Source organism: Falco peregrinus, chromosome 16, assembly GCF_023634155.1.
Source record: "Falco peregrinus isolate bFalPer1 chromosome 16, bFalPer1.pri, whole genome shotgun sequence".
Taxonomy (NCBI): Eukaryota; Metazoa; Chordata; class Aves; order Falconiformes; family Falconidae; genus Falco; species Falco peregrinus.
This window is the reverse complement of record NC_073736.1, coordinates 3,308,932-3,331,813: the sequence shown is the minus strand read 5'-3', so window position 1 is coordinate 3,331,813 and position 22,882 is coordinate 3,308,932. Positions and strand designations below refer to the sequence as shown.

General features: G+C 50.3%; 3 protein-coding genes and 1 long non-coding RNA gene across 13 annotated transcripts in view; 2 read left to right on the top strand and 2 right to left on the bottom strand.

Annotated features, from left to right (window-relative positions):
• Window positions 1-6,810, top strand: part of ANKS1A (ankyrin repeat and sterile alpha motif domain containing 1A) — a 112,547-nt gene extending 105,737 nt beyond the window's left edge. For 8 of the 9 annotated variants that reach the window (XM_055819618.1, XM_055819617.1, XM_055819622.1 and 5 more), the window contains one exon: window positions 495-6,810. In XM_055819618.1, the coding sequence (XP_055675593.1) occupies window positions 495-614 (120 nt within the window). In that variant the 3' untranslated portion in view covers window positions 615-6,810. The remainder of the gene's footprint in view (window positions 1-494) is intronic. The other variant, XM_055819615.1, reaches the window with a different exon arrangement.
• Window positions 6,339-12,820, bottom strand: TCP11 (t-complex 11). The gene is given in 7 exon segments (XM_027789901.2): window positions 6,339-8,556; window positions 10,118-10,278; window positions 10,719-10,903; window positions 11,213-11,369; window positions 11,371-11,434; window positions 12,099-12,235; window positions 12,616-12,820. Coding segments are annotated over 7 exon segments (1,095 nt in total). The 5' UTR covers window positions 12,771-12,820; the 3' UTR covers window positions 6,339-8,320.
• A 1,435-nt stretch (window positions 12,821-14,255) lies between these two features.
• Window positions 14,256-15,338, bottom strand: LOC129785748 (uncharacterized). Of its 2 annotated transcripts, none has more exons than XR_008749947.1 (3): window positions 14,649-15,338; window positions 14,454-14,560; window positions 14,256-14,387 (listed from the first exon to the last, which is right to left on the bottom strand). It is a non-coding gene; the product is annotated as an uncharacterized LOC129785748 (long non-coding RNA). The 2 variants fall into 2 exon arrangements; XR_008749946.1 differs by having other exon boundaries at window positions 14,992-15,338.
• A 148-nt stretch (window positions 15,339-15,486) lies between these two features.
• SCUBE3 (signal peptide, CUB domain and EGF like domain containing 3) overlaps window positions 15,487-22,882 on the top strand; it is a 52,349-nt gene continuing 44,953 nt past the window's right edge. Inside the window, exon 1 of the mRNA XM_055819637.1 lies at window positions 15,487-15,661. Within this exon, the coding sequence (XP_055675612.1) occupies window positions 15,649-15,661 (13 nt within the window). The 5' untranslated portion in view covers window positions 15,487-15,648. The remainder of the gene's footprint in view (window positions 15,662-22,882) is intronic.

Here is a 22,882-nt window from a genome sequence, read left to right as displayed (position 1 = left end):
CTCTCAACTAACTGCATTGCTCTTTCTGGTGTTGTTAACCTTCCTGTAGGATCCTGATTTTAGGAGGACAAGATGAAAGAGCCATGCTTGGTCGGGAGAGTAAATCACGTGGGAGCTCTCTGGCCAGGAGCTGTCTCCCTCTCTCTCCCTCTGCCTCTTTTTTTTTTATTATTATTTTTTTATAGTGCCATCTTTATAGTGCTCAATTTTTCACGCTTCTTTGTGAGATGAAGTGAAGCTGTCACTAACGTTAGTAGGGGCTTGCAGGCCTGACGCAGGGAGTCACCTCAGGGTGCTGGGTTGAGCCTGATGTGGTTAGACACGCTGTAGCCGTGGAGGACTCAAACGCCTCCCCGGCGAGAGCCGCTTCCCCGCACACGTTTTGGGGCTGGGCATTAGGCAGAGCAGCAGCCTCTCCGTGTTTCGAATCCCCGCTCGTTCTGTCCCAGAAGCACCGGTGACCTAACACGACCTTTTCTCTCCTTATTTCCTAGCTGGAGCCCCCTGAAGTGGACCAAGATTCCCAGTCTCATGCCAGTGTCTCCTGGGTCGTGGACCCCAAACAGGACTCCAAGCGGACCCTCAGCACTAAGTATGAGACCACTATCTTCTAAAGCAAACACACCCCGTGTCCACCTAGTCTAACCGTGCCTTTGCGATCTGATCTGTCTGCTGTTCTAAACTCCCTCTTCCTCCGGCTGCTCGCACTGAGCCCCGTGTAGGCACTACGTCAGAGGCAGCAGCACTTAGGAGACTGTAGACTTACACGGCTTTTGTACCTGATCACTACTGAACACTGTGAATTCTCCTTACTCGGAAACAAGGGTAACAGGCTGTTAGATACCTGTGAGGCGGGAGGTGCAGAGGGATGCAGGCTGGGGGAATCGGAGATGTGGATCCAGGAAGCCGCCTGCTGTTTTCACGTCTTTCCCCTCGCTCTGGCACTGTGAATCCCTGGGGCGACGTGACACTCCCCAGGCCTTTTTTTTTTTTCTATTTCACCTTCTTATCCTTGGACTGATGGAGACCTCTTGTCTCTGCGGTGCACGCACTCCCTCCTCCTAGATCCTCTTCTTCCCGACTGAGCCACGGCTGCGTACTGTTCCAGTGAACTCACCCCTCTTCCTACCTGCCGTTCGAATCGACACTAACCACTGTGATGCTGTCTGCAAATAACACGCGGTCACTAGATTTCCTCACGGGGACCCTGGCCCACCGTCTCTCCCCTCGAAGCCTGGAGCGGAAAACCTGCTCCGATGGGAGCGCTGCTTTGGGCTGGATGTGATCCTGCCCGCTGGGAGCTCTGTCCCCTCTCAGAGGGGAGGTGTGGGTTTGGTTGCATGCGTTTCAGCCTCTTGTAGGATGTTTCTCTCCCCGGAGTCCTTCTGTTTACACTCACCAAACTTCCCCATGAGCTACAGGCGTAGTTCTCGCTTGGCAGATTGCAAAGAGGTTAAGCTTGCAAAGGCACACGTTGGTAGCCCCGTGTTGGGAAGGTGTTTGCGAGGGGCTGGATGCTGCGCTGGTAGAGGTCTGATGAAGCAGACGGAGCTCTGTGGTGTTCAGCAGCCTTGCTGCAGTTGTACTTTTTTTGCCGAAGGGAGAAATGTGATTGAAATCAGTCTGCTGCCAAGCTCAGAGCTTGTTTTCAACCGACAGACCATTGCACGATGAGGGCTATAGGGATCTTGAAACATCTGTCGCCTCCCGTCCTTGAGAGAGAGGATTTCACTTAGAGATGGCCCCGCGTCAGTGGGCACCTCAGTCTTTTCTGACTGCTTCTCAAGTGCACGTGCTTTTCCTCTGGGAAAACGTCCCCATTTCTGTGTATCTCAGTCAGAGCAGCTTTGAATCCCAGAATATGGCTGGGAATCATTTGCATGAGATGGCAGAGCACTTGTCACAGGTCAGAGCAGAGCTGGAACAGGTCTGGGAAGCATGGACAGCCACTATGAGCCGTCAGTGGCCCCACCCCTGGTTCCTTTGCTGAGATGAAACTGCGGAGGAGGATCTGATGATCAAACAGCGCCGGGAGGCAGCACTGCTGCCCTGCTGCTGCTTCTCCCGGACTTGCTGTGTGTCCAGGCAGTGTCATCGCTCTTCACCTCAGTTTCCCCCTGTATGGGATGGGGACCTACTTACCTACCTCTTGGGGGTGTGAGGCTCGCTCCGTTTGCAGAGCGCTTTTAAGACCCTTTAGCGAAAGGCGCCACGACCTCCTCACCATGGCAGCAGACCTCCGGCGCTCAGCCTCGCTCCCCGGGCAGGTGAAGGTCCTGACTCTCAGCAGAGCTGCGTTTTGGACCCCGACCAGCTCCTCGCGGCAGCGGCTGTCGCACCTTTCCCCGGAGAGGGCTGAGCAGATGGGGCAGCGGGAGAGGGGCTGCACCGAACTCACTCGTGTGCACCTTGATGTGCATTTAGCGAAACCCCCTGGGCAGCCTGGTTTTGGAGAGCTGGGGGTGACTGTGGCTCTGTGCTGGATGGCTGTGAAGAAAGGCAGGCGGCAGCTGCCTGCTCAGCTCTGCGTGACGTGTCTGGGTGGGCATCTTAGAGTAAATGGAGAAGAGGGTGCACAGGGATCTCCAGTAAAGCTCTGTTTCCAAATTAGCTTTTAGAATTTACCCCAAATCCCCCTTCACAATCACCAGTTGGCATCGCTGGGGAGAGGTCAGAAGAGCGGCCCTGTGTTATTTATTTGCATGTGGTATTAGGGGCTGAAAGCAGCTTGTCCAAGTTTTGATGGGGCTTTAGAGCTGTTGCCTCAAAGTTTCCATTCCCCCTGCCTTGCGGTGAAATCCGATGTTTCAAAATCTTTATTTAGCTCTTTCTCAGGAATGAGTTTGATCTCCCAAGTCATTCGTGGCTTCATGGCACTGTGTGGCATACTGACTTCAAAATAAGGGCTAGGCTGGTCAGAACCTGGGTGAGGGGACTGAAAGGGTTGTCTTGTCTTAAAGCAAAAAAAAAAAAAATATCAAACAACAAAGGAAAGCTCAGCCTAGTAGGAATTTATATATTTCATATGCTGTTGGAGCCCCTTATCGCAGAGCCGGTGCTCCAGTCCCTGAAGACGCCCAGAGCAGAGGTCGCGCTGCAGTTGCGGTGCTGTGCCATGCTGCCAGCCGAAGTGTGGCCGCGGAACGGTGCCGTGTCGGAGGCGCTCCGAGGGTTGGGGTGGGGTTGGGGTTGGAGTCAATCAGCATTTCCTGTAAGAGTGTCCAGGCCGTTCGGTATCCCTCAAAGAGAAATGGAGTCAGTGGTAGCGGTGGTAGTGAGCGCAGTTTCTACGTGTGTTTACCACGCGGTTGCCCACGCATACACCTGACTTTAGAGGGGCTGAGCTGTTGCATCTCCCCCTGCTTTCAGCCGGGGAGGGCGAGTTCCTCAGCATCTCCTAAAAGCGGGTCACTGGAGCATGTGCCTTTCAAAGGGTGACCATCCAAACCCGGCTGGGATCACAGGCAGCCCTGCCTAAACCACAACGCTTCCGCTGTGTGTCTGTAACCCTCACAGTTGTGTCTCATCTGGCCTTACGCCTCCTGTTTCCCGGCTCTTGTTTTTGTATGACTTGGAAATCATTCATTCCATTATCTTCCTTTCTGTTTGCCTCTGCAAAGCTGATCTCCGGGCAGCTGTCTCCTACCACGGAAATGTAGTAACGGGGCAGAGACCTAAGAAGCAGTGGCCTGCTGACACGAAGATCATCTCCATCCTGCACTGGTGTCTGCCTCGGAGTGGGTGCTTGGCTGCTCAGTGAGGGCTCCCAAAGCAGAGGGGGGAAAGGGATCCTGCCCCCCCGCTGAGAAAAGCAGCTCTTCCCATTTCTAGCAAAGGAAAGTTGAGACTTCCGAGGCCGAGAGCGATGGCACCTTTTCTGGTTTGAGACAAATGTCTTTTGACCCCTTTCTTTTTTTAACGTGCGAAATGATACCAAGCAAATCCAGTTCACAGTTTAAATGTAGCACTGCAGTTATTTTGGTGAGGAAAAAAAAAAAATATATATATATCTCCGTATTTACTGAGAATCCTCGCAGTCTGGCAAGGAGTACAGTAGAAAGTCTTAGCAGTGGGAGTGGTGTGTGCATCTCTTAACGGTACTTAAATTTGCTTCAACTCTGGGTGAACAGTAGAGAACGCCAAATTCTTGGAAATAACTTCCTCCAGTGTGAGAAGCCTTGCAGGGTAAGTCCGCATCCTTCGTTTTCCAAGCTACTCCACACTTTTCTAGCAAATGGAAATAACTTAAGGAAAAGAGTCTGCAAAGGATCTTTCACCCCAGAGTGGTTGTGGCCAAGTATGACTGATGGTACAAAGCTTGCTTCCCCTACAGAGAACTGTTGCGTTGCAATACTTGACATTTCTATGGCAAGGACACAATTTCTTCCCATTTACGCACTGAATATCTGGAGACAACTCCCTTCTCCAGCCTCTCGTGCACCTGTCTTGTTTTTAAATGCAGTTATGCCCTGAAGGGTTGGGTGGTTGTTCGTTTTGGTTTTTTTTTTTAAAAAAAAAAAAATTATATTCAGTTGTCATTTAGCACTTTTTTGATACTAGCTCATTATTTAATTAGTGCAGAATTAGTTGCAGAAGATTAACAAATACGGAGTTAAATTTGGGGCATTACACTGAAACAGTCTGTACGCGAGGATAAATCATATCAACCTGAGGATGGCTTGGCCCCCATCTAGGTCCGGTATCCCCAGATACCACCTCAAAGGTGCTGTGGGCTGATTTTTCTTTTGAATTGCCAGAGTATTTAACAGTAGTTTTGGCTGTGACTGATGTGTTTTCACAGTCCTGTTCCCCTCAAGGGAGAGGTGTTAAAATGGTTGTGATTTTAATTCTTCAGATGCAGAAATGTAGCGCAGCACGTTACAATCTCGACAGGCGTTGTAATGGTTGGGGCTGTGGTACCCTGCTGCTTTACTAGAGTGATATGCCCGAAAAATTCCTGTTTAACTCCGGTTGCTGCTGTATGTCCGGATTTCATTTAGTCTCTCCAGCCAGTGAGGCTGGGGGAGAAATGAACCATAATCCCAAGGGCATAGACCTGTAAATGATTAGGAGGGGGAAGCGGAGATTTTTTTTTTTTTTTTAAGTTGATGAATTTAGGAAACCTAACATTCCTTGTTATGCATATGTTGCAATTCATACTGGTGTAAGTGTAAATATTTGGTGTGTCGGCAACAAGTCTTTTTGGAGAGATTGCAAATTGAACCTCTGCTTGGGAGGAGGGACACCTTTCTGTTCTTGATGCATGAGCTTTTTGAAGGTTGGCTTGGAGGTGACATGGTGATGAAGACTCCAATCTTCAGGGGACTGGGCTTGGTGACCCTGGTGGTCCTTTCCAGTCCTGCGTGTAGTCCGATGGTTGTCTTTAGTGATCCAACAGTTCTTTAGCCAGATACTCTTCTCTCTGCCTTCATAGACAAAGCAGTTGTTTTGGCAGTGCATCTCCCCTTTCATTTCAGTGGGTTTTCCCAAGGTACTCCCGTGCTGGAGGCTGATCCTGGACCGTGCCAGTCACCGACTCCCGGCCGTCTGTTAACCCAGCCATTGCACAGTATTCTGGCTCTTCCTCCCTACAGGGTTTCGTGGTATCTGGAGGAAAGTGCTCAAAATTTCTGGTGCTGATTATGACTTTGAATCAAAATGCATCTGCTGTATTACCTGCCCGGGAAAAGGTGGTGCTGCCCTGGGCCTTGTTGCCCTTTTTAAGGACAGATTGTATTTTACAGACTTTGGTTAGTGCATGGCATGAGTCCAGGCTGAGAACTCAAGATAGGTAAACCAAGACGCAGAGTTGTTGTCTTTTTTATATATATAGGAGGGGATGATTTGTTTTTTCTCAAATTGAAGCTGCTTTATCCTTTTTAATTTTGTATTTACAACAAAACAAAACAAAACGCAACTCATCTTTGCTGTCAGCTGTCTTTGAACTTGCTTTGGGATTGTTCTTTTTAGAAGAAATTATGCAACTTTTGCGGGGTACGTGCCTGTCCCCCTCCCAGGGAGAAGACAGGGCACCTTCTAGGATGTACCTCTAGTGAAAATTTGTACCTTCACGAGGCTGCTGAGACACAGGCCAGATGCCAAATAGTCCCTCCGCACACACCCAGCCCTGTGTGCAGCTGAAGTGGAGGCAAGGACTTTAACGCTCCTTCCACCCCACTTCAGAAATTTATAGCAGCAGAATTTCCCCTGGCTTTCCTCTGCTCACATCATCTCCATGCAAAAAATATCTTTATTTTAGAGCAAGCACGGTGTTTGCAACACTGTCTTGTTGCAAAAGGTCTCCCTTTTAGGTCTTATATTGGCATTACTTACTGCAGTTTTATTTCTTTTCTTTCTTTTTTTTTTTTTTTTTCCCAAAAGAAAGTAACTGTGCTGCTTTTGCAAAGTCAATCTAGCTCAAACACTTTTCTTACCCATGGAAGAATAACCTGAGATTCCCTAACAGGGCAGAGAACAGTCAAGTTCAGTTTGCAATGTAGACATTTTTGCTAATTGTGATGTATGGCAGTGGGACTGATTTGTAATACAAATGTTATTTAATCTGTCTGTATTTTGATACTTGAATTTCCTTTTATTTCCTGTATATACAATTGTTAATCTGTTCAAAATTTGTCTGAATTTTAAACATCTTGTGGTACCAAACATAACCAATCTGTGCAACAACATAGACTGACCTCACGACAACAAGGCGAGATTGTAAATATTCCTGGGCTTCCAGCAGTCGTTTTGTTGTTTTCATAATTGTACAACTTAGAACAGACTGAATTAATAAACAAACTTAGACACACATTTGCTCCGTGATGTCGGTGTTAGACTGAAGTCTCCTGGTCACGTGTGTTAAAGGAAAGCTGTTCTCATCCTCGTCGAACAGCCCTGACCTGTGAAGGTAAGAGAAAAGGGGTGAGGCAGGGCAGGTTTGTGGTGTTGAGGTAGCTCAGTCTAGCGCTGTACCTGCCCTGCTCCGCTTCGTAAATCCAAGGAACAAGAAAACACGGGAGCGTTGCGCAGAGACGATGTGCTGCAGCTGTGGAGGGGAGCACAGGAGGCGAATGAGCTGGGAGCTGTCGCAGGGTGGTTCTTTGGCTGCAGAATGGGGGGTTGTGCAGGTGCTGAGTAGTCACTTTGGTTGAACTGTGCTTTTTGCAGTTAGTCATAATGACTCCAAATACTGATGATTATTTTGAGAAAAACTAATTGATGCATAAAAACGCATCCACATAGGACAGTTTGTGGAAGGGACCATAAAAACCATCTAATTCCCACCCCCTGCCATGGGCAGGGACACCTGGCACCAGCCCAAGTTGCTCTGAGCCCCGTCCAGCCTGGCCTTGAGCTCTGCCAGGGATGGGGCACCCACAGCTGCTCTGGGCACCCTGTGCCAGTGCCTCGCTGCCCTCGCAGTAAAGAATTTCTTCCTAATATCTAATCTACCCTCTATACATCCTCTGTAACATTCTGTTAAAGATGGCTCTACCTATAGTACAGCAGTCTCCAACCGCTTTGTGTATGCTTTCTGTGTGACAGTGAGAAAAGCTCATTTTTACCCCCACCAACATCCACTGGGGACTGTCGGGACCCCAGTTTACTAACGATAAACGCTAAAATCACTTCTCTGTAGCACAGCAGCAAGCGGTTTCATGTTACAACTGTAACAGTTTGGGCAGCCACTGTACATGGTATTCACCCAGCAAAGACTTTTGACTTGCCAAGAAGTAGGACATTTTCATTATGTAAAATTAGAGCAAGAAATCCAGACATTTAAATACAGGTTAAAGTTCAGATTTTCATGTCAAGTATAATCTGGCTGATGTAAAATACTAAATACACCAGGGGTTGCTAAATTTATACCATATGTTCCATTTCTAATAATTCAATAAGTCAGGTTTTCAAGCTAACATTGAAATATATTGAGCCGTTTTAATGATTTGAAATACCATGTGGCTTTATCAAATGCAAACAGCGTCCCTGGGCTGTGACTAACATTTCAGCAAAGTAGGTTACAGGCCCATGGCAGAATTAACACCTTGAATTAAGAAAAGCTTAAGCTGCACTGCAGTTTTATGAGCTCTGCATCCCATTGCCTTCCCCACCAAATAGTGGCAGGGGGGGGTTTGGGGAGGAAAAAAAAAAAGCTACCTCGTGTAGTTGAGAGGTTTATTCAGATAGTGACATGCCAAATCACTTCCCAGTAGCAACGCTGGTCCCTGTGGATTTATCTGATTGATTTTTACAAGCTGAGGCATGATTTGAGAAACTTGGAGCATGCGTTCCACCCCTGCCCGGTACGCAGTGAAGATGATCAGTAAGAATCTGCCATCCCTCCATCTGAGTCTGCTGCTGCATCTGGGAAAAGCGCCCTGAGAAATGCCGAGTAGAAAGGTCGGAACACCTGCCTGTTGTGCATGACGCTTCCAAACCTGTGCCCAACTTCCAGCAGCTCTTCCTGAATGGGATCAAGGCCCTTTGGGAAATCTTTCTGAGAATTCTGTCCATCAGGGGAAATGAAGAGGTCAAGGAAGGAATGAATCCGCTGCTCTGTAGGGAGCAAAAGTATGAAAACAAGTAAGTCGGCAATCAACCTTTGCACAGAAAGGTTTCCTCACACAGTCAAGAGCGGATCTGAGGACAGCGTGTTGCGGCATGCCCTGGATGGATTTGGGGACACAGTGGAATAACATATTCCTTTTCCAAATACTGAGCAGATGAAACAGCACCCAGCACAGGAACTGAGGTGAAACTGTGGGACACAAGGAGTACTCGAGCATCAGGTGTACTCGCCTTGTTTCCCCTTTGTCCTGGGTAGCTGCTTCTAACGATGGCTGTGGCTGGGGTACTGGGCTGGAGGACGGATGTCAAACCTCATGTCAAAGTGGAGCAGGTCAACAGTAAAGATCTCTCACTCCGTGAAAGTTTTTGTACTGCATTGAAGCATCAAGCCTCTTGGAAGCGTAATGGAATACAGAACTTCAGAGCCTGGGATTTATCTTGCCTGCCACAGCAGTGTTTTGAAATTGAAAGCAATGAAGAAGCCTCTCTGAGGAACACAACACAGAGCTGAGATTCAGCTACCTGGCTGCTTCACGCGTTCTTGCACTTGAAGTGAGTATGTGGGAAATGTTGATAGTGGCCAAGAGTGCAGGCAAGACACAGGCTTGATTTTTAGACACGGAGTGGGGGGAAGGCTGTCTAGTTCTGCAGCTTCTAATGCTACACCGTCGGTGAGTCACTGCCATCACACACTGCCCAGCTTGTAGTTTATCGAGGTTTGGTTTAGGCTATTAATTCAGCCTTCTGAACTACAGCAAAACAAAACAGCCTGCTCTGACATGGAAAGAATAAAACCAAATAAACAGTGTGGTGGTGTCCACACGGGCTGGGAAGGATACTTAACTAGATGAAGCAGTGGGCAGGAAGAACCTCACCTTATTTTCATAGCTGATAAAAGCTAGTCTTCCATGTGGAAATAATCTTTCCTGTAGCATACTTGCTGCCTGTGGCACTGCAATCTGATGCGGAGTTAGCATTCAGAGTACTAACAAAAGGTCAAAATAACCAGCTCTTATCCAAACCATTTGAATAAATATTTTGATGGAGCAGCATTATAGGGCAGCTGGTTAGCCGAATACCAAGCAGTGCACTCTCTAGGGATAAATATTATTTAAAGATCTTAGCATGGTGCTTTACTACAGCCAGTGATTAAGCTCTCACCCTGCATCCTAACCTGAAGATTGCAACACTACCTAGGAACAGAGCTTGCACTTGGGCCTGTTTAGTTTTTAGCAAGGATGGGAGGATTCAAGAGCTGCTTCAAAGCAATTACTGTTTGGGAGCTTTTCAGGGTGGAACAGGAAAATCAAGGCAGTTTCTAAACCTAGCTTCCCTGACCCTCCTCTCCGGTGCAGACGACGCGGAGGGGCCAGGCACAGCACTCGGCTCACACCCTGAAGCAGAAGTTCTGCTCAGCGCAGGGAGTTTGCTTTGCTAGTGCCCATCCTAGACCTGTCTGGCATGCTCCAGGGTCATTAGCCTAAACCTAAGTTGTGGCCTACGAGCACAAAGTGGCTTTCAAGGTCAAGTTGGGCAAACAGAGACTCACCAATGACGTGCCGGACTGCGTTGCCCTTCCCTGCAATGTTTTTTATCTGGGCTTTCAGGAAAGCACATTTCTCAGCGGTAAAAGCAGAGGAACCCAGCTGTGAGAGTATGCCGACTTCCTGGAGCACTTGGTTGCTGGTATCTTCTAAAGCTTCTTCATACCTAAATCATACACAGGTACATGCGCTCTGGCCACAGCTCGCATTGGGTGGGGAAGGGGTCTCGCAAGCACAGAGGGAAGTTGCTCCCCATGCCTGTGGAGTGTCGTCACAGGCAGCTAGTGCAGGACAACCGACATTCAGCCAGAGCTCTGCTGAACTAAGCTTCCCTTCCCGACACTTTGGCAAGCAGTAGGCTACCCTGCAGCTGACCCATGAAACAGTGATCAGCACTATTAATTTTCCCCTCTAATTAAGAAGGGACTATTGCTTAACTCCCAACTAGAAATGCTGGCTGGCATCCTCCACTCCTTGCATTGGACCTGGCTGCTATTTGGTCCTCAGATCCTCTTCCACTCCTGGGGGAGATTCCTGCTGCTCATCCCACAACCAGCCTGTGCCTGCAGACTCACTCTTCCCCTTCTGGAAAAGAAAGTAACCCGCCTGGTACAAGACAGCCCTTCCAGGAGGACCTTTGTTACCTGTTTCAGCCTAGCTACAAACCCAGGTGAGCCACATAAGGTGCTTCCACAGATGCCAGCGGTCACTAGCTGGACTGCAGCTATGACGGTAAGCAGATTCACCTGTACGTGTACTTCCTGCAGTCGAGCCTGATCCATAAGCAATGTCTGCAAACAGAAATCAAATCAGCCTGTGGATGTAGAAGCAGCAGCTGTGATAACTCAGCAGATCTCAAGCCATGGAGCAGGGCTGTAACATCCCCACGAAGCAGAAGGCAGCTGCCTGGCAGCAGGGAGGTTTAGTTTTGTGAAAAATCCAATTTGTTTCACATAGGGAACAACCACACACAGTGACTCATGGCGCAGAGGGGACAGAGTCTGGCCAGTTCTTTCTATAGAAAACGCAGAACCAGCACACTTGTTCATTTCGTATATCTTTATGGAAAAGCTATAAAGCTATCCAAGCACTTCTCCTACCTCAGGGTATTGCTCTCGCCCAGGCTCCCGGCAAAGCACATTCATGTATCCTCGATTTAGCACGGACATGAGACTTGGCCCAGTTGTGCTGCTGCTGGCTGCCCCTGCTGAGTGTGCGGCAGGTGAGCCACTGACTGCGGAGTGGGGGTGGCAGCTGCGAAGAGGACGCAAACGCTTCTGCTGCTGCTTTGCACAGTCATGCTCTTGTGCGATCCAGGGTATCTGCAGTAGGGTAACAAGAACAGATGTTTGTAAGGACAGACTCAGGTTAAGTCAGTAAGAAGCAGGTATGCTATACTGCAGGCTGAAGGCGATGTGCATTTGGAAGGCGTAACACCATCGCTAACACACAGTATTAATGTCCTGTTGCCAGGGCACAAGGTTGCGCTACCGAGACTGGTATCCAGAGAACGTTATATTGGATATATTGGATTTCAGTCTCCAAGAAGCACATTTAATGGAGTCTGCTGAAGGAGAGAGGCAGTCAGAGAGAAATCCGCTACAGCCTCGCAAAAAAAAAAAGAGATCTCTACATCAAATGCAAGTTTTCCTTTTTAAATATGCCTCCTAACAGCATTTTGCTCATTCCTCTGAGGATCTCAAAACACTTTAAACTCATGAGAACTTACAGTTCCTCCTGAGAAAGCTGTTAGCTCTGTCTTACGCATGCAGAAACTGAAGCACAGTAACTCACTCCTTTTCTGCAAGGTATGTTAGTGAAAAGCCTTGAGGAAGGGACCCAGGAGCCCTCCAGCTTTTAGAGGCATTTCTCTCATCTGTTACTGAGCATGTGATGAAAGCATTGGCTTTGGAATATTCCGGTTCCCTTTTACTGCTTTAACAGCTCTTGCAGAAGTAGCAGTTCTCCTGTTCCCTACCAACTTACTAGGCAGCTTATCCAAGAGTTCCCGGAATTTCTTCTGTTCATACTGGATGGTGTGGTCTTGCAAGTGGGTGCGGAGGATCTGGATGGTGAAATTCAGCATATCCATTCTCATCAGGCCAAACACGTGGAAGATCTCCCTGGAATAAGACACAGTGAATTGAAGGTTTAATACTGCAGTAAATGCTGTAACTGGGGCCATTTTAGAATGCTGAGAAAGGGGAATTCAGACCCTCTGACTTGAATCCATTTTCTCACAGAAGGTTGTTCAGTCTGATTGGAGTGGCCCCTAAAAAAATTGTAGATAAAATAGATTTACTTCACGAAAGACTCATACTGTCTAAATTGCAGCTAGGCAACAGGAGCATGTCTACACTGGAAAAAATAAGGAAGTTGTAGGCCAGAATGCACGAAAGGGTCCCTGGGCCATAATTCCAAGGCAGTTTTCTCTTAACCCAGTGCTTTATTGTTGAAAGTTTTGCCAGTCTATGCAGACCAAGGCAGAGTCAGCATCACCCACCTTAGAAGCTAAGCTGGGTCTATGAGGCTTTGCAACCTTCGTACTTCTTCATCTCGAATGGGCGCACACAGCCTTGCCATGGTGCCAAGGACATACGTGGTGAGGCCATGGATATCCAGAGCTCCGTGCTCAGCCTCCTGTCTAATCAGCTCCATGTCCAAGGCCTCTTCAATCTGGCTTCGCAGTCAGTTGTGCCATGGCAGCAGAAACGATAGCAGGGCCTGCCCAGAGAAGCAGCAGCAGCCTATTTGTTCCAGGAATTTGACAGCTCTCCAGAGCTGCTCAACAGGAATTGAGGTTGGCCTTGTATTGAGACTAAGCTAACTACTCAGTACACAAATTCTGGGGCACACAATCGCTGTAAGGGAATGCTTGACTCTAATGATGCACTTCAGGATGTCTGGCTACTGTTTCAAATCTTGCAAAACCTCCTTTACCATCACGCGTGAAAGGAGGGAGATCTGTGACTTGAGTCTAATCTGAAAGCGTAGACTGAAAAAGCAAACTACAAACTATACACAGCTTCATGCCCTGCTGAGAACATGTGTCTTTTAGTGCTAAACCATGTTGTTATTTGCTACATTGTACACTTAAACAGTAGATACAGCTCCTCATATACCTGAAGAGGTGTCTTTGTATAGAGAATTGCAGTAGTTTGTTTGGCAGACACTATACCAGGAACAGCCGATGGCTGTTCCTGTAACCAACAGTTCAAACAAAAGCCTTCCATCCTTTTGGTGTAGATTATGTGTTTTAAAGACCTGGGACCTGAGAACGAGTTTCCTTCTCAGACAGGTTTTAGAAGGTGCAGTTGTGCAATTTGTGTCTCCCTATAAACTAAAGGGAGCCTGCTTTCTCCTCCCTCTTACGCATGTTCACATAGGAATGCTGGGTATAAAGGGTGAGATGGTGACTCAGAGAAGACTAATTCTAAGGTAACCAGCTTCTCTGGCTCAGGAACAACTCACCTCTTTTATCTCCTGCAGCAGCTGGATTGCCTGACTGTAGTCTGAGGGACTAGCAGAAAGCTGTTCCTCCAGACTCCCAGAAGGCTTCGTGCAAGGTCCCCTTCACTCTGTTTTCCAGGCGAAGAAAGAAGAGAGGAGGAGAAGGGTTTTCTGTTAAAATCAGGCAAACACAACTTCTCAGGGACCATTTGATGGGACCATTCCTCAGGGCTTTCATTGCAGTTCACATCTTCAGACATGTTCTTCTCTTCATCTTTACTCCTAACTGGCAGCAGTACACCTCACCTTTCTCTGGCTCATGGAAATCTCTCTCAACCTACATTTTCTAAAGTGGAACTCCTTCCTTTCAACCCTGTTCCTAAATGCAGCAGTTAACCTGTCTTAACTGTGGGGTAAAAGGAGCACAGCGTTTTTTTCAAGGAAACTCTCCAAGCCCTCAGAGATCAACAGAATGTTTTTCTAGCTAGTGCTTGTTTTCACAATAAGAGAATGTCAGTCATTTAAACAGATCTTCAGCTAAAATGTAGGCACCTCAGGAAATCTCCACTGAAAAGTCTGCTTTGTTCATGTCAAAGTCACAGCTTAGCTGAAGCCTCTAAATCTTTCAGTATTAACACTCATCATATTTAAGAAGTTCTTAGTGAATCATGAATAAATAAATAAATGAATAAATAAAACAAGCTCCAATTTTTTTTATTTATTTCAGAAGCTATCTTATTTTCTTGTTTCTTCTGCAGTCAGATCCAAACCCACCTTCTTTCCACATTCTCATGTTTTCTGTAATGTGACAGAGAGAAGCCAAGCCTGAAAAAAAAATGTGTGTGTATATATATATACACATATATATATAAAAATAATCAATGCACACACCTGTCTGGGGAAAAGCTGGCCTCTTGCAGCTTGAGGTCCCTGTTGAGTGTAATTTCATGGACAATGGCCAGTTTGGAAATGTCATCGGTTATTTCCCACAGCTTGTTCTGGAGAAAAGCAGAATCCAAGCCAGTAAGAGCAGAAACGCTAACCCCGGCCTGGCGAGGGAAGAGGACTTTAAAAACATTACTGAACTGGTAAGTGACAAGGTGAAAACGTGCAGATTTGTTTATAGGCGAGATGCCTCGCTTTCTGCAAGCGCAAGGGGTCCCAGGGCCGGCCCCAGGCCCCTGGGCCGGTCCCACGCGGGCCCGGGGCTCCCGCGGAGCGCGGCTGACACCTAGTGACGGCCGGGAGCGGCGGCCAGGCCGCTGCACGGCTGGAAAGCGCCGCTGCTTCATTCCCTGTGGATTTCATAGTCACACGTTCATATGGAAGCACACCTGAAGAGCGGCGGCAGGGCTGAGGGAACGCCCCGAGGCCTACAGGTACCACGGCCCCGTCGCTTCCCCCGCCCCGAGCCCCCGCTTCCCCGTACCGGAGGACGGCCCGGGGGCCGGCAGCTCCTCGCCGCGGGGCCCGCCGTCCTCCCACGGGGGCTGCCCGGCGCCGGGCTGGGGCTCGGCCATGGCGGGGCCCGGGGCGGCAGCTCTCCCCTCGGCAGCCATCGTTACCCCCCGCAGCGCGGGCCGGCCCCAGCCCGCCGCACCTTCAAACGGGACCGAACCACGGCGCGGCGGGCGGGGGGGCGCCGGGACCGCTGCCGTTCCCTCCGGGGGTGTCCCGCGCCCACCCGCAGGGTGGCCGCACCGCGGCAGCGCCGGAGACCGGGAGCCGCTCCGCGGGGGTGCCGCGCAGAGCCACCGCCTGCCGGGTGCGGCGTCGCTGACGAGCCCGGCGGGTCGAGCACCCCTCCGCGCTGGCGCCGGTGGGCCGCCCCGCAGCGGGAACGGGCCGCAGCCGCGGGGTCCTGTGCCCCCCTTCTTCGCGAATGGAATGCGCCAGGCGCCGTGCCGAGGTGGCGCGGCGGGGCTCTCCCATTGGAGGCGAGGGGGGACGGCCGGGAGAGGCCTCGCTGTGAGGCGTCGAGGCCGGCCGCCTTTCCCTCTGAGGGAAGGGGCTTGCCGCCCCCCTGGGATCCGCGGCCTGGGGGTCGCAGGACGCCCGGCCTTCTCCGCCTGGCCACACCACCACGATGCGTTTCACAGGTGGGAGCAGCGAACGGTTTGGGAGGCCTGGGTTCACCAAGCGAGCCCCGAGCCAAGCAGGCGGCCATGGTGCCCGGCTGCCCTCGCTCCCCGGGGAAGGGCAGGAGCTCCCCTGCGCCCTGCTGTCCGGGGATCGGTGGGGGCAGAGCCGTTGCCTCCCTGAAGCCTGCGAGGGGACGTGGTTTAGGACCTGTGAACTGCCGGGGTGTTAAACTCAGACATTTCAGAGGGAATGATGTGGAAAAGATGATTCTGCCGAGCCGGAGAGGCTCCAGGGAGCACTGCTGGGTTTGCAGCAGCTGCAGCGCCCTTCTCACGCACTTTATTCACCTGATTTTACCCATTTTTCTTTCTGGTGGGCCCAAAAAAGCAGTGGCTGACTCCACTGTTACAACCTCCCCCTGACTTCACTGGGATCGGGGTTAAATCTTCTGTGGGGCAAAACATCCAGTCTGGGATGACTTATTATTTCCTAAGCATCCAACAGCACCCACCAGCAGACACCTGTGTGGTTGGGGGCAGGAGCTGGGAGCACCATGGGGCAGGGGATGGGGGTTCTTGGTGTCTCACCATGCCCTGGAGCCACAGGCACGGTGACCTGTGCTCAGCCTTGTGTGTGCAAGGGACGGGCACAAGAGCCAGCCCGTTGGGGAGCCGAGGCCTTGATCCGCCCCTCGTAAAACAGTCCTGGCACAGCTCCGTCTTCCAAAGTCTGCGAAACGCTTAAGATGTCTGGGTGTTGTGGCTGGCGAAATGCAGAGGATGAAAGGCACAGGGCTGGCATGCTGTGTGGGGACGGACAACCCCATTACCGCTCCTAATTAGTTACAGCTTCACAGCTGGGCTGCATGAACAGCACTGCGGCTCCCTCCCTCAGCCTGCTGCCTTTGCAGAGGAAAGTATCCCAGGTGGGTTTAAAGGTGGTTGGAGCTACCATCATTGCCGTGGCTTTGCAGCAAGCCACGAGTGCAATTAACGCAGCTCAGCTGATGAGTTGTAACCAGTTTAGCTGTCATAAATGATTGAATGCTGGGGGTTAGCCATAGCCTGAAACCACGTCTATCCTGCTGTACATCTGCAGCACAAGGCTGCGATGGAGTGGTCTCCTTAAACCGTCAGTGATTTCCTCAAGCCCCTGGGGAGCTGTAAAAATCATCCCATCAAAAAGCAATAATGGGAAAACTGCTTGGCTGGGGCAGCGCTGCAGCTACATCAGATGGCGACTGGCCCTTGTCTTGGGGGTAGACACCGCTGAGGAACGAGCTGGGAAAGCCGTCTGTCCCGAAGCGCAGATGGCTCTTTCCTCTGCCTTGAAGCACTGCAGGGCCCGTTCGGCGTGTGGGGTTTGCCAGGTCACCCAGCCCTGGGGGGAATTCACCTCCTCCTGCACAGAGGGGCTGCGCAGTCAAGTGGTAAGGGTCTTAGCACTGATTTCTCTGTACTCTGCAGGTGGACACAATTTTTGATTGGTTTGGGGTTTTAGTTTAACTTTTTCCAACAGAGAACATGTGTCTCCGTGCAGCAGGCTGACCCTGAGCAGAAGCAGGGCTGTCTGCTCAGTGCGCAAGTTGACAATTATTATCTGAAATTTTCCAAAAAAACCATGTGTGATGCCTCAGAGAGGTAACCAGAGCAGCTCTTGGCAGCTTCTGCAAGGAGAAGGCGACAGGGCTCTGTGCATGTGATGCAGAGGTCATGTTTGCACATGCAGGAGCATCCACGTAACAGGTTCATCCCAACAAGCTCCTGCACCCATGAGCAGGGGCACAAAGAGGCTTTGGAGTGTGGTTGCTCTGCTCAAAGCCACGGGAAGGGGCAGGCAGGTGGCTTGTGCACAGGAAAGGAATGATCATGAGAAATAACACCACTAAAGCTCATTATGGGACCAGCCTGGCCCAAATCCTGTCCAGGAATTCCCCCCCCCCCAGTGCCCCCCATTCAGCTTTGTGCAATGCCAGACCTGGCTTCTGCCCCTTTCTGATCCTCAGCTTCATGCGAGGAAGCTGAGGGTGGGGAAATAGCATTTATAGAGAATAAAACAGCACAGTTCTTGAGGTGACTTCAATTTGCTCTTGTCTGTCTCTGTTTCAGAGCAGGGCTCACCACTCCCAGCCTATAAATCCTGATCCCAGAGGAGGCAATTGTATGTATTTAAATATACATGCATTTGCCCTGCATTCATTTCCTTTCCCAAGTGGCTAGTGACATGAAGAATTGTAATAGCAGAATGTATTTTTAATGCATTTCCTGCAGATTTCTGCAAGGGAATCCAATTCCTGGGTGGCTTTAACTTGCCAGAAAGGCAGAAGACCTCAGGAACACTGGTAATAGGCAGGGTGGGTTTTTTCAATCTACTGTTTTAATGAGCTCTATCCATCTCTCTGATTAGATTAATCTCATTTATTTTAGCCAAGCCATCTATCTGAAATCCCAACAGAGGAAATTGGGATTTTGAGTCTTTCAGGGTGAGTGCTTGAGTGTCAGGCAGCAAACTCCATAGGGACATTTCCAGTTTGCCCTTTTATTGCCTCAGAAATTTGTAACCCTGATGATCACATTGGAAAGGGACCAGCCGAGCTGTGAACCTGTCTGCATCACTGACAGCATCAACAATGTGCCGCGGAGAGCCCGTGTGTCTCTGCCCCGGTTCAAGCAACTCCCCTAAGAAAGCAAAACCAGCCCAGTGGGGAGGACTCAGCTTTCCAAAAAAGCTCCCATTTTCCTGGCAGGAGCAGAGAGAGCTCCGCAGCTGGAGCATCCTCAGCAGTGGAATGGCTGCGCTTTTGCAAACCCACCAGCACAGCCCCACCAGGCACAGTGAGGCAGCCATGGATGGGGAGGGCCCACTTGTTCAAACAGTAATGCCTTCGGCAGTGGCCACAGCTGATGGAAGGGGAAATGGATTTTTTGTTTAAAAGATGGCGTTGTTTTTTCAAGCCCGATGAATGTGAACGTCCCCATTTAAAAAAGAGTTGAACCGGCAGTGAAATTGGTCACTGTTTGCACACCCACGCGCCGACAGAGGCAGCTGAAAGCAAACTTCCTGGTGTATCCTGATCCAAATCACCTGGGAGCGGAGCTTAGAGAGCACAGTGCTTGCAAGCAGCCGCCCAGCCATGGCAGGCTCTCTTTGCAAAAAATAAACCCTGTCCCAACAGAAAAGGCAAAGCCCAGTTGGTGTTACAGCCCCCTTCTTCCAAAAAATGAGGGAATCCGGAGCCTACAGGCTACAGGCTTTGGCTGTGTTAGAAATTCACCTTCTGGGAGGGAAGTAATTAGGGCGGAGGGCAGAAAGTGCTAGCAGGTGTTTTGGGAGGGTATGGAGAGGGGAGCTGGAGACAGGAGTTTTCCTCTGCCCTATCAGCCAGGAAAGCTATTTTTACAGGAGCTCCTGGGGCACCAGACAAGGTTAGGATTGTTTCTGTGCTGGATGCTGGTGTAAATATGTGGGCAAGCGGCTGGATCCGGTGGAGCTTGCAGCTTCCCTGCAGGCAAACGAAGTGGTGTTGTCCGCCTTGTCCAGGTGAGGGGATGGCTGGGTGTTGGGGCTGCCGTAGCCCCTAATTTTGGTTCGTGAGTCCTTTGGTGAAGCAAGTGTCTGCTGCAGCAATGGCTGTGGCATGGATGTGCAAGGTGCTGCGTGCCTGTAACACACCACATGCCTCACCGACGACTACAGCATCTGTTAATTCCCTCCTCTTAAGCCAGAGCATGATCTTTTCCATGAGACATCCCATATGCATGAGCTGGCTGTCGCTGCCGCAGTCACGGTGTGTGTGTCTGAGCTGTGGGGAACTGGCCACTTTGAGCGAACCGTCACCTGTCCTGCCCAGCCGCCCGTGGCCAGCACCCCATTTCAGGGCATTTCAGACTCATCTCGTCATCCGCGTACTTAGGGGATGGGTTGGTGCTGGATAAACTGAGGCTTGGAGGGGTTTGGCTCATGGTCACGTAGGCAGCCTGGCCAGAGCCCAGGTGTTGTGGCTGGGAGACGTGCACAGAACTGGGGAGATGCTCCTTGTACCGTCTCACCCTGCTGGACACCCCCAGACCCAAAATCGGGTTCAGGTTCTGCATGCAAAGTGCTGGTTCACTGTCGGTGCCACTGGCTCTGGGTAATCCTTATATTTGCTGACTTTACTTAATTATTGCTCGGTGAAGAGCTCGGCTCTGGCGAAGCTGCGGTACGGGGAGGCCCAAACCACACACAGCGCTCAGGGAGGGATTTTGATCCAAAAAAAAAAAAAAAAAAGTTCAAAGGTGTTTTTGGCTTAATGCGGTTTATCTAAATTGCTTTATGTTCATTAATCTGGATTAACACAAATGCTCTTGGAATGGCTGGCTGGGGAAGCGTTTGCTCAGCTATTCTGATGAGGACAGACTTTTCCAAAAGTGAAAAGTTTGAGCTGGAAAAAAGAAAAGCCAGGTCCTGCCTGGTGTTGAGTACGTGTGAGCCCTGTGAACAGAGGAAGGGTGTTTTTATCCCTGCTGCCCAAGTCCAGGGGGTCCCTTCCAGGGTCACCCTCAGCACCCACATACCCTAATGACTGATGGCTTCCTCTGGCAGAGGATTAATCCCCCTGTTCTCACTGGGGTGATGTGAACCCCATTTTTGGCTGGCGTGCCAAAGTGGTTGGCACGATTAGTTAGTGAACTTCAAGGTAAATTGGAGGTCAAGCCCAGATTTGAAGGTGGTGGTGGGTGCGAGCGTGACCCAGGGAGCCATGTGATGTGGGCGACATCCTGGAGAAGCAGGTGATCTCCCCGTCCTCTCCTTTCCCCAGGGCTGGGATTAGGAGAGATTTTACAGCTGAGTGGCCGGCCTTGTGTTAAGATTCGGTTTGCAATGGCTCAGTCCCCCCCGGGCCCCTTGTCAAGATGGACTTTTTAGGTCTTTTATGGCGTTTTGCTTGTCAGCAGGACAGTTCATTCCTGCCGGGGATCTGTCCCTGGGAGGGATCACCCCTTTGCGTCTGTAGGGACTTCCCACCTTGAGAACAGGCAGAGAAACACCCAGTGTAGAAAATGGGACTCATGGAAGAGGATCCCAAAGCCCAGCGCTTTGGAGAGGGCTGTCTTATCTTTGTGCATTCACCTGGCATCTGGGTGCACTTTCTTGCCCTGGAAAGGGCTTCTTGCGCTGCCTCAGGCAGGTCCTTGCACCCTGAAGCTCGGTTCCTCCCTTGCGATGGGGAGAGCAGCCCTTCCCACCAGCTGCCTGGGTCAGGGATGCTTGGGTGCCACAGGGAGGGGACCGGAGACCCATCGGGGACCGACAGATCAGCTCCACGCAGGACCCGGCTCCGGCTCTCAGCAGCCACAAGCGGCAGCAGGAAAGCAAAGCGCTCCTGCCGAGCTGGGATGGAAGTTGTAAGCGGGACCTGGGCGCTGCCCAAAAACCAGGGGACTCCCTCCTCCCCCTGCCCCAGCGCAAACAGCAGATTAACAATTTATTTGACGTGTTGCGGCTGGTTAGTTTCTTCGCCTGCTCCCCTGATCAGAGGGAATAAATGTTGCAGTGTGCAATAATGTTCATTTCAGGTGAGGGTAAATATAGAAAGGAAAACCTGCTGAGAGCAAGCCATTTATTTCTGCGTTTGGAAGCCTCTGCTCATAAACAGTCAGTCATACCCATTTGGAAAATCCCAGCGTGGTTTTCTTGGCCATCCTAGAAGAACATTTACTTTCCTGTAGGTTAAGAAGTTCGTTTTACATTAAAAAAAATAATAATGGCAACTCACTTCCAGCTGCCCTCGGGTGTTTCGGGCTTGTTGACACACTAAGGCCGCTCTGTTCTTGTGCGAAACTGGTCTGGTGCAGGATCACAGAGGAGATCCTGCAGGGCTTTCCCAGCTGGCAATGCTGGGGGAACCTTGTTCTTTGGGTTCCCCTTGTTCCTCTGCTTGTGCTGGGCTTGGGGTTTTGTCAGACCTTTTAGATATGTGCAGGGTTAAGACACCCAGCTTTTGGAGGTGCTGGTGGGCAAGGGCGCAGGGAGGTGCTTGGGGGAACTCAAGAGCCCTGTGGCTCGGCAGCCACGCTCAGGAGGCTGGGATGGAGGGACGAACCTGTCGTGCTGAGCTCACACTGGACCAGAAAACCTCCAGAGGTTTTCAGGGGAGTGTGCCAAAGCCAACAGGACAGTGCGCACTGCAGGAGCATCCATCAGACAAGCCAACAGCCAGGGTAAGCCTGTGCCCTGCCGCTGCTGCAGCATAGGGGGGACACCCCAAAACAGCATCGCAGGATGGGGCTGAGGAAGGTGGGGATCGCCTATCTCAGCCAGGCTCTGTGTCCCTCCTCTATCCTGAAAGCAGCACCGAGGAACCATGCAGGAGGGAGCGAAGCGGCCAGTTTGATTTGGATGGCTGCCCTGCGCTGGCGCTCCATGGCTGGCCCGGCCGAGCAGGAGCCAGCTCCCGGCTCTGAAGTTTTCTGCAGTCAATAAGGGTCTCTCCGTGTTTTCCGACAGGATTTGGATTTGGCTCGGGTTTGCATTGGTTTCCGAAGGCAAGAGGCAGTTAAGTCTCTTGGAAGAATGAATTAATTAGCAAATGCCTTTGGTCAGGTCAGTGCCCTCGAGTAGTGTGCTTCATTCTTTAAAGCAATGCCTCTGCACCCAGGTAAGCCGCTCTGAAAGGCTTGTATTACCCTTAGTATTTTAAGAGCTATACATACATCATCCCAGAGGAACCCTTTTTAAAAAAAAAAGGAGAGAAAAAAGCCTCCCCCAAAACGCGGTGTTGACTCTAACGGTGGCATTTGTGTAAGCAACAAAATATTGACGCAGTTGGCTGGGGTCTGGCTGGGGCTTCTGGAAATAAACTGCTGCCTTGTTAAATTGTAGATGGAAATGCAAGTGGGAAAATGACTGACATCTTACACAAGGCGGGCAAATAAAATCGCTGCTTTACTACAGCGTGAAAAAACTCAGGAATTAATAGGTCTCCTTCTGCTCGGGGGTGTTGAATTTATCCCCGAGTAAGATTCATAAACTATTTTAAGGAGAGAAGTGCTACTTTTAAACACGCGCGTCTGGGTCCTGGAGTTAAAGTGGTGTCACTGGTGCCGAGTTAACCCTTGCCTGCTCGTGGCATGCCAGCCCCAGGATCAACGGCAGGCAGAGCAGGCAGCCCTGTTCTTGGCAGATAGCACTCCGGCTGAATATATAGACATATCAACACCTGATAAATGCTAGGAGTTTATTTTCATTAAGCATGA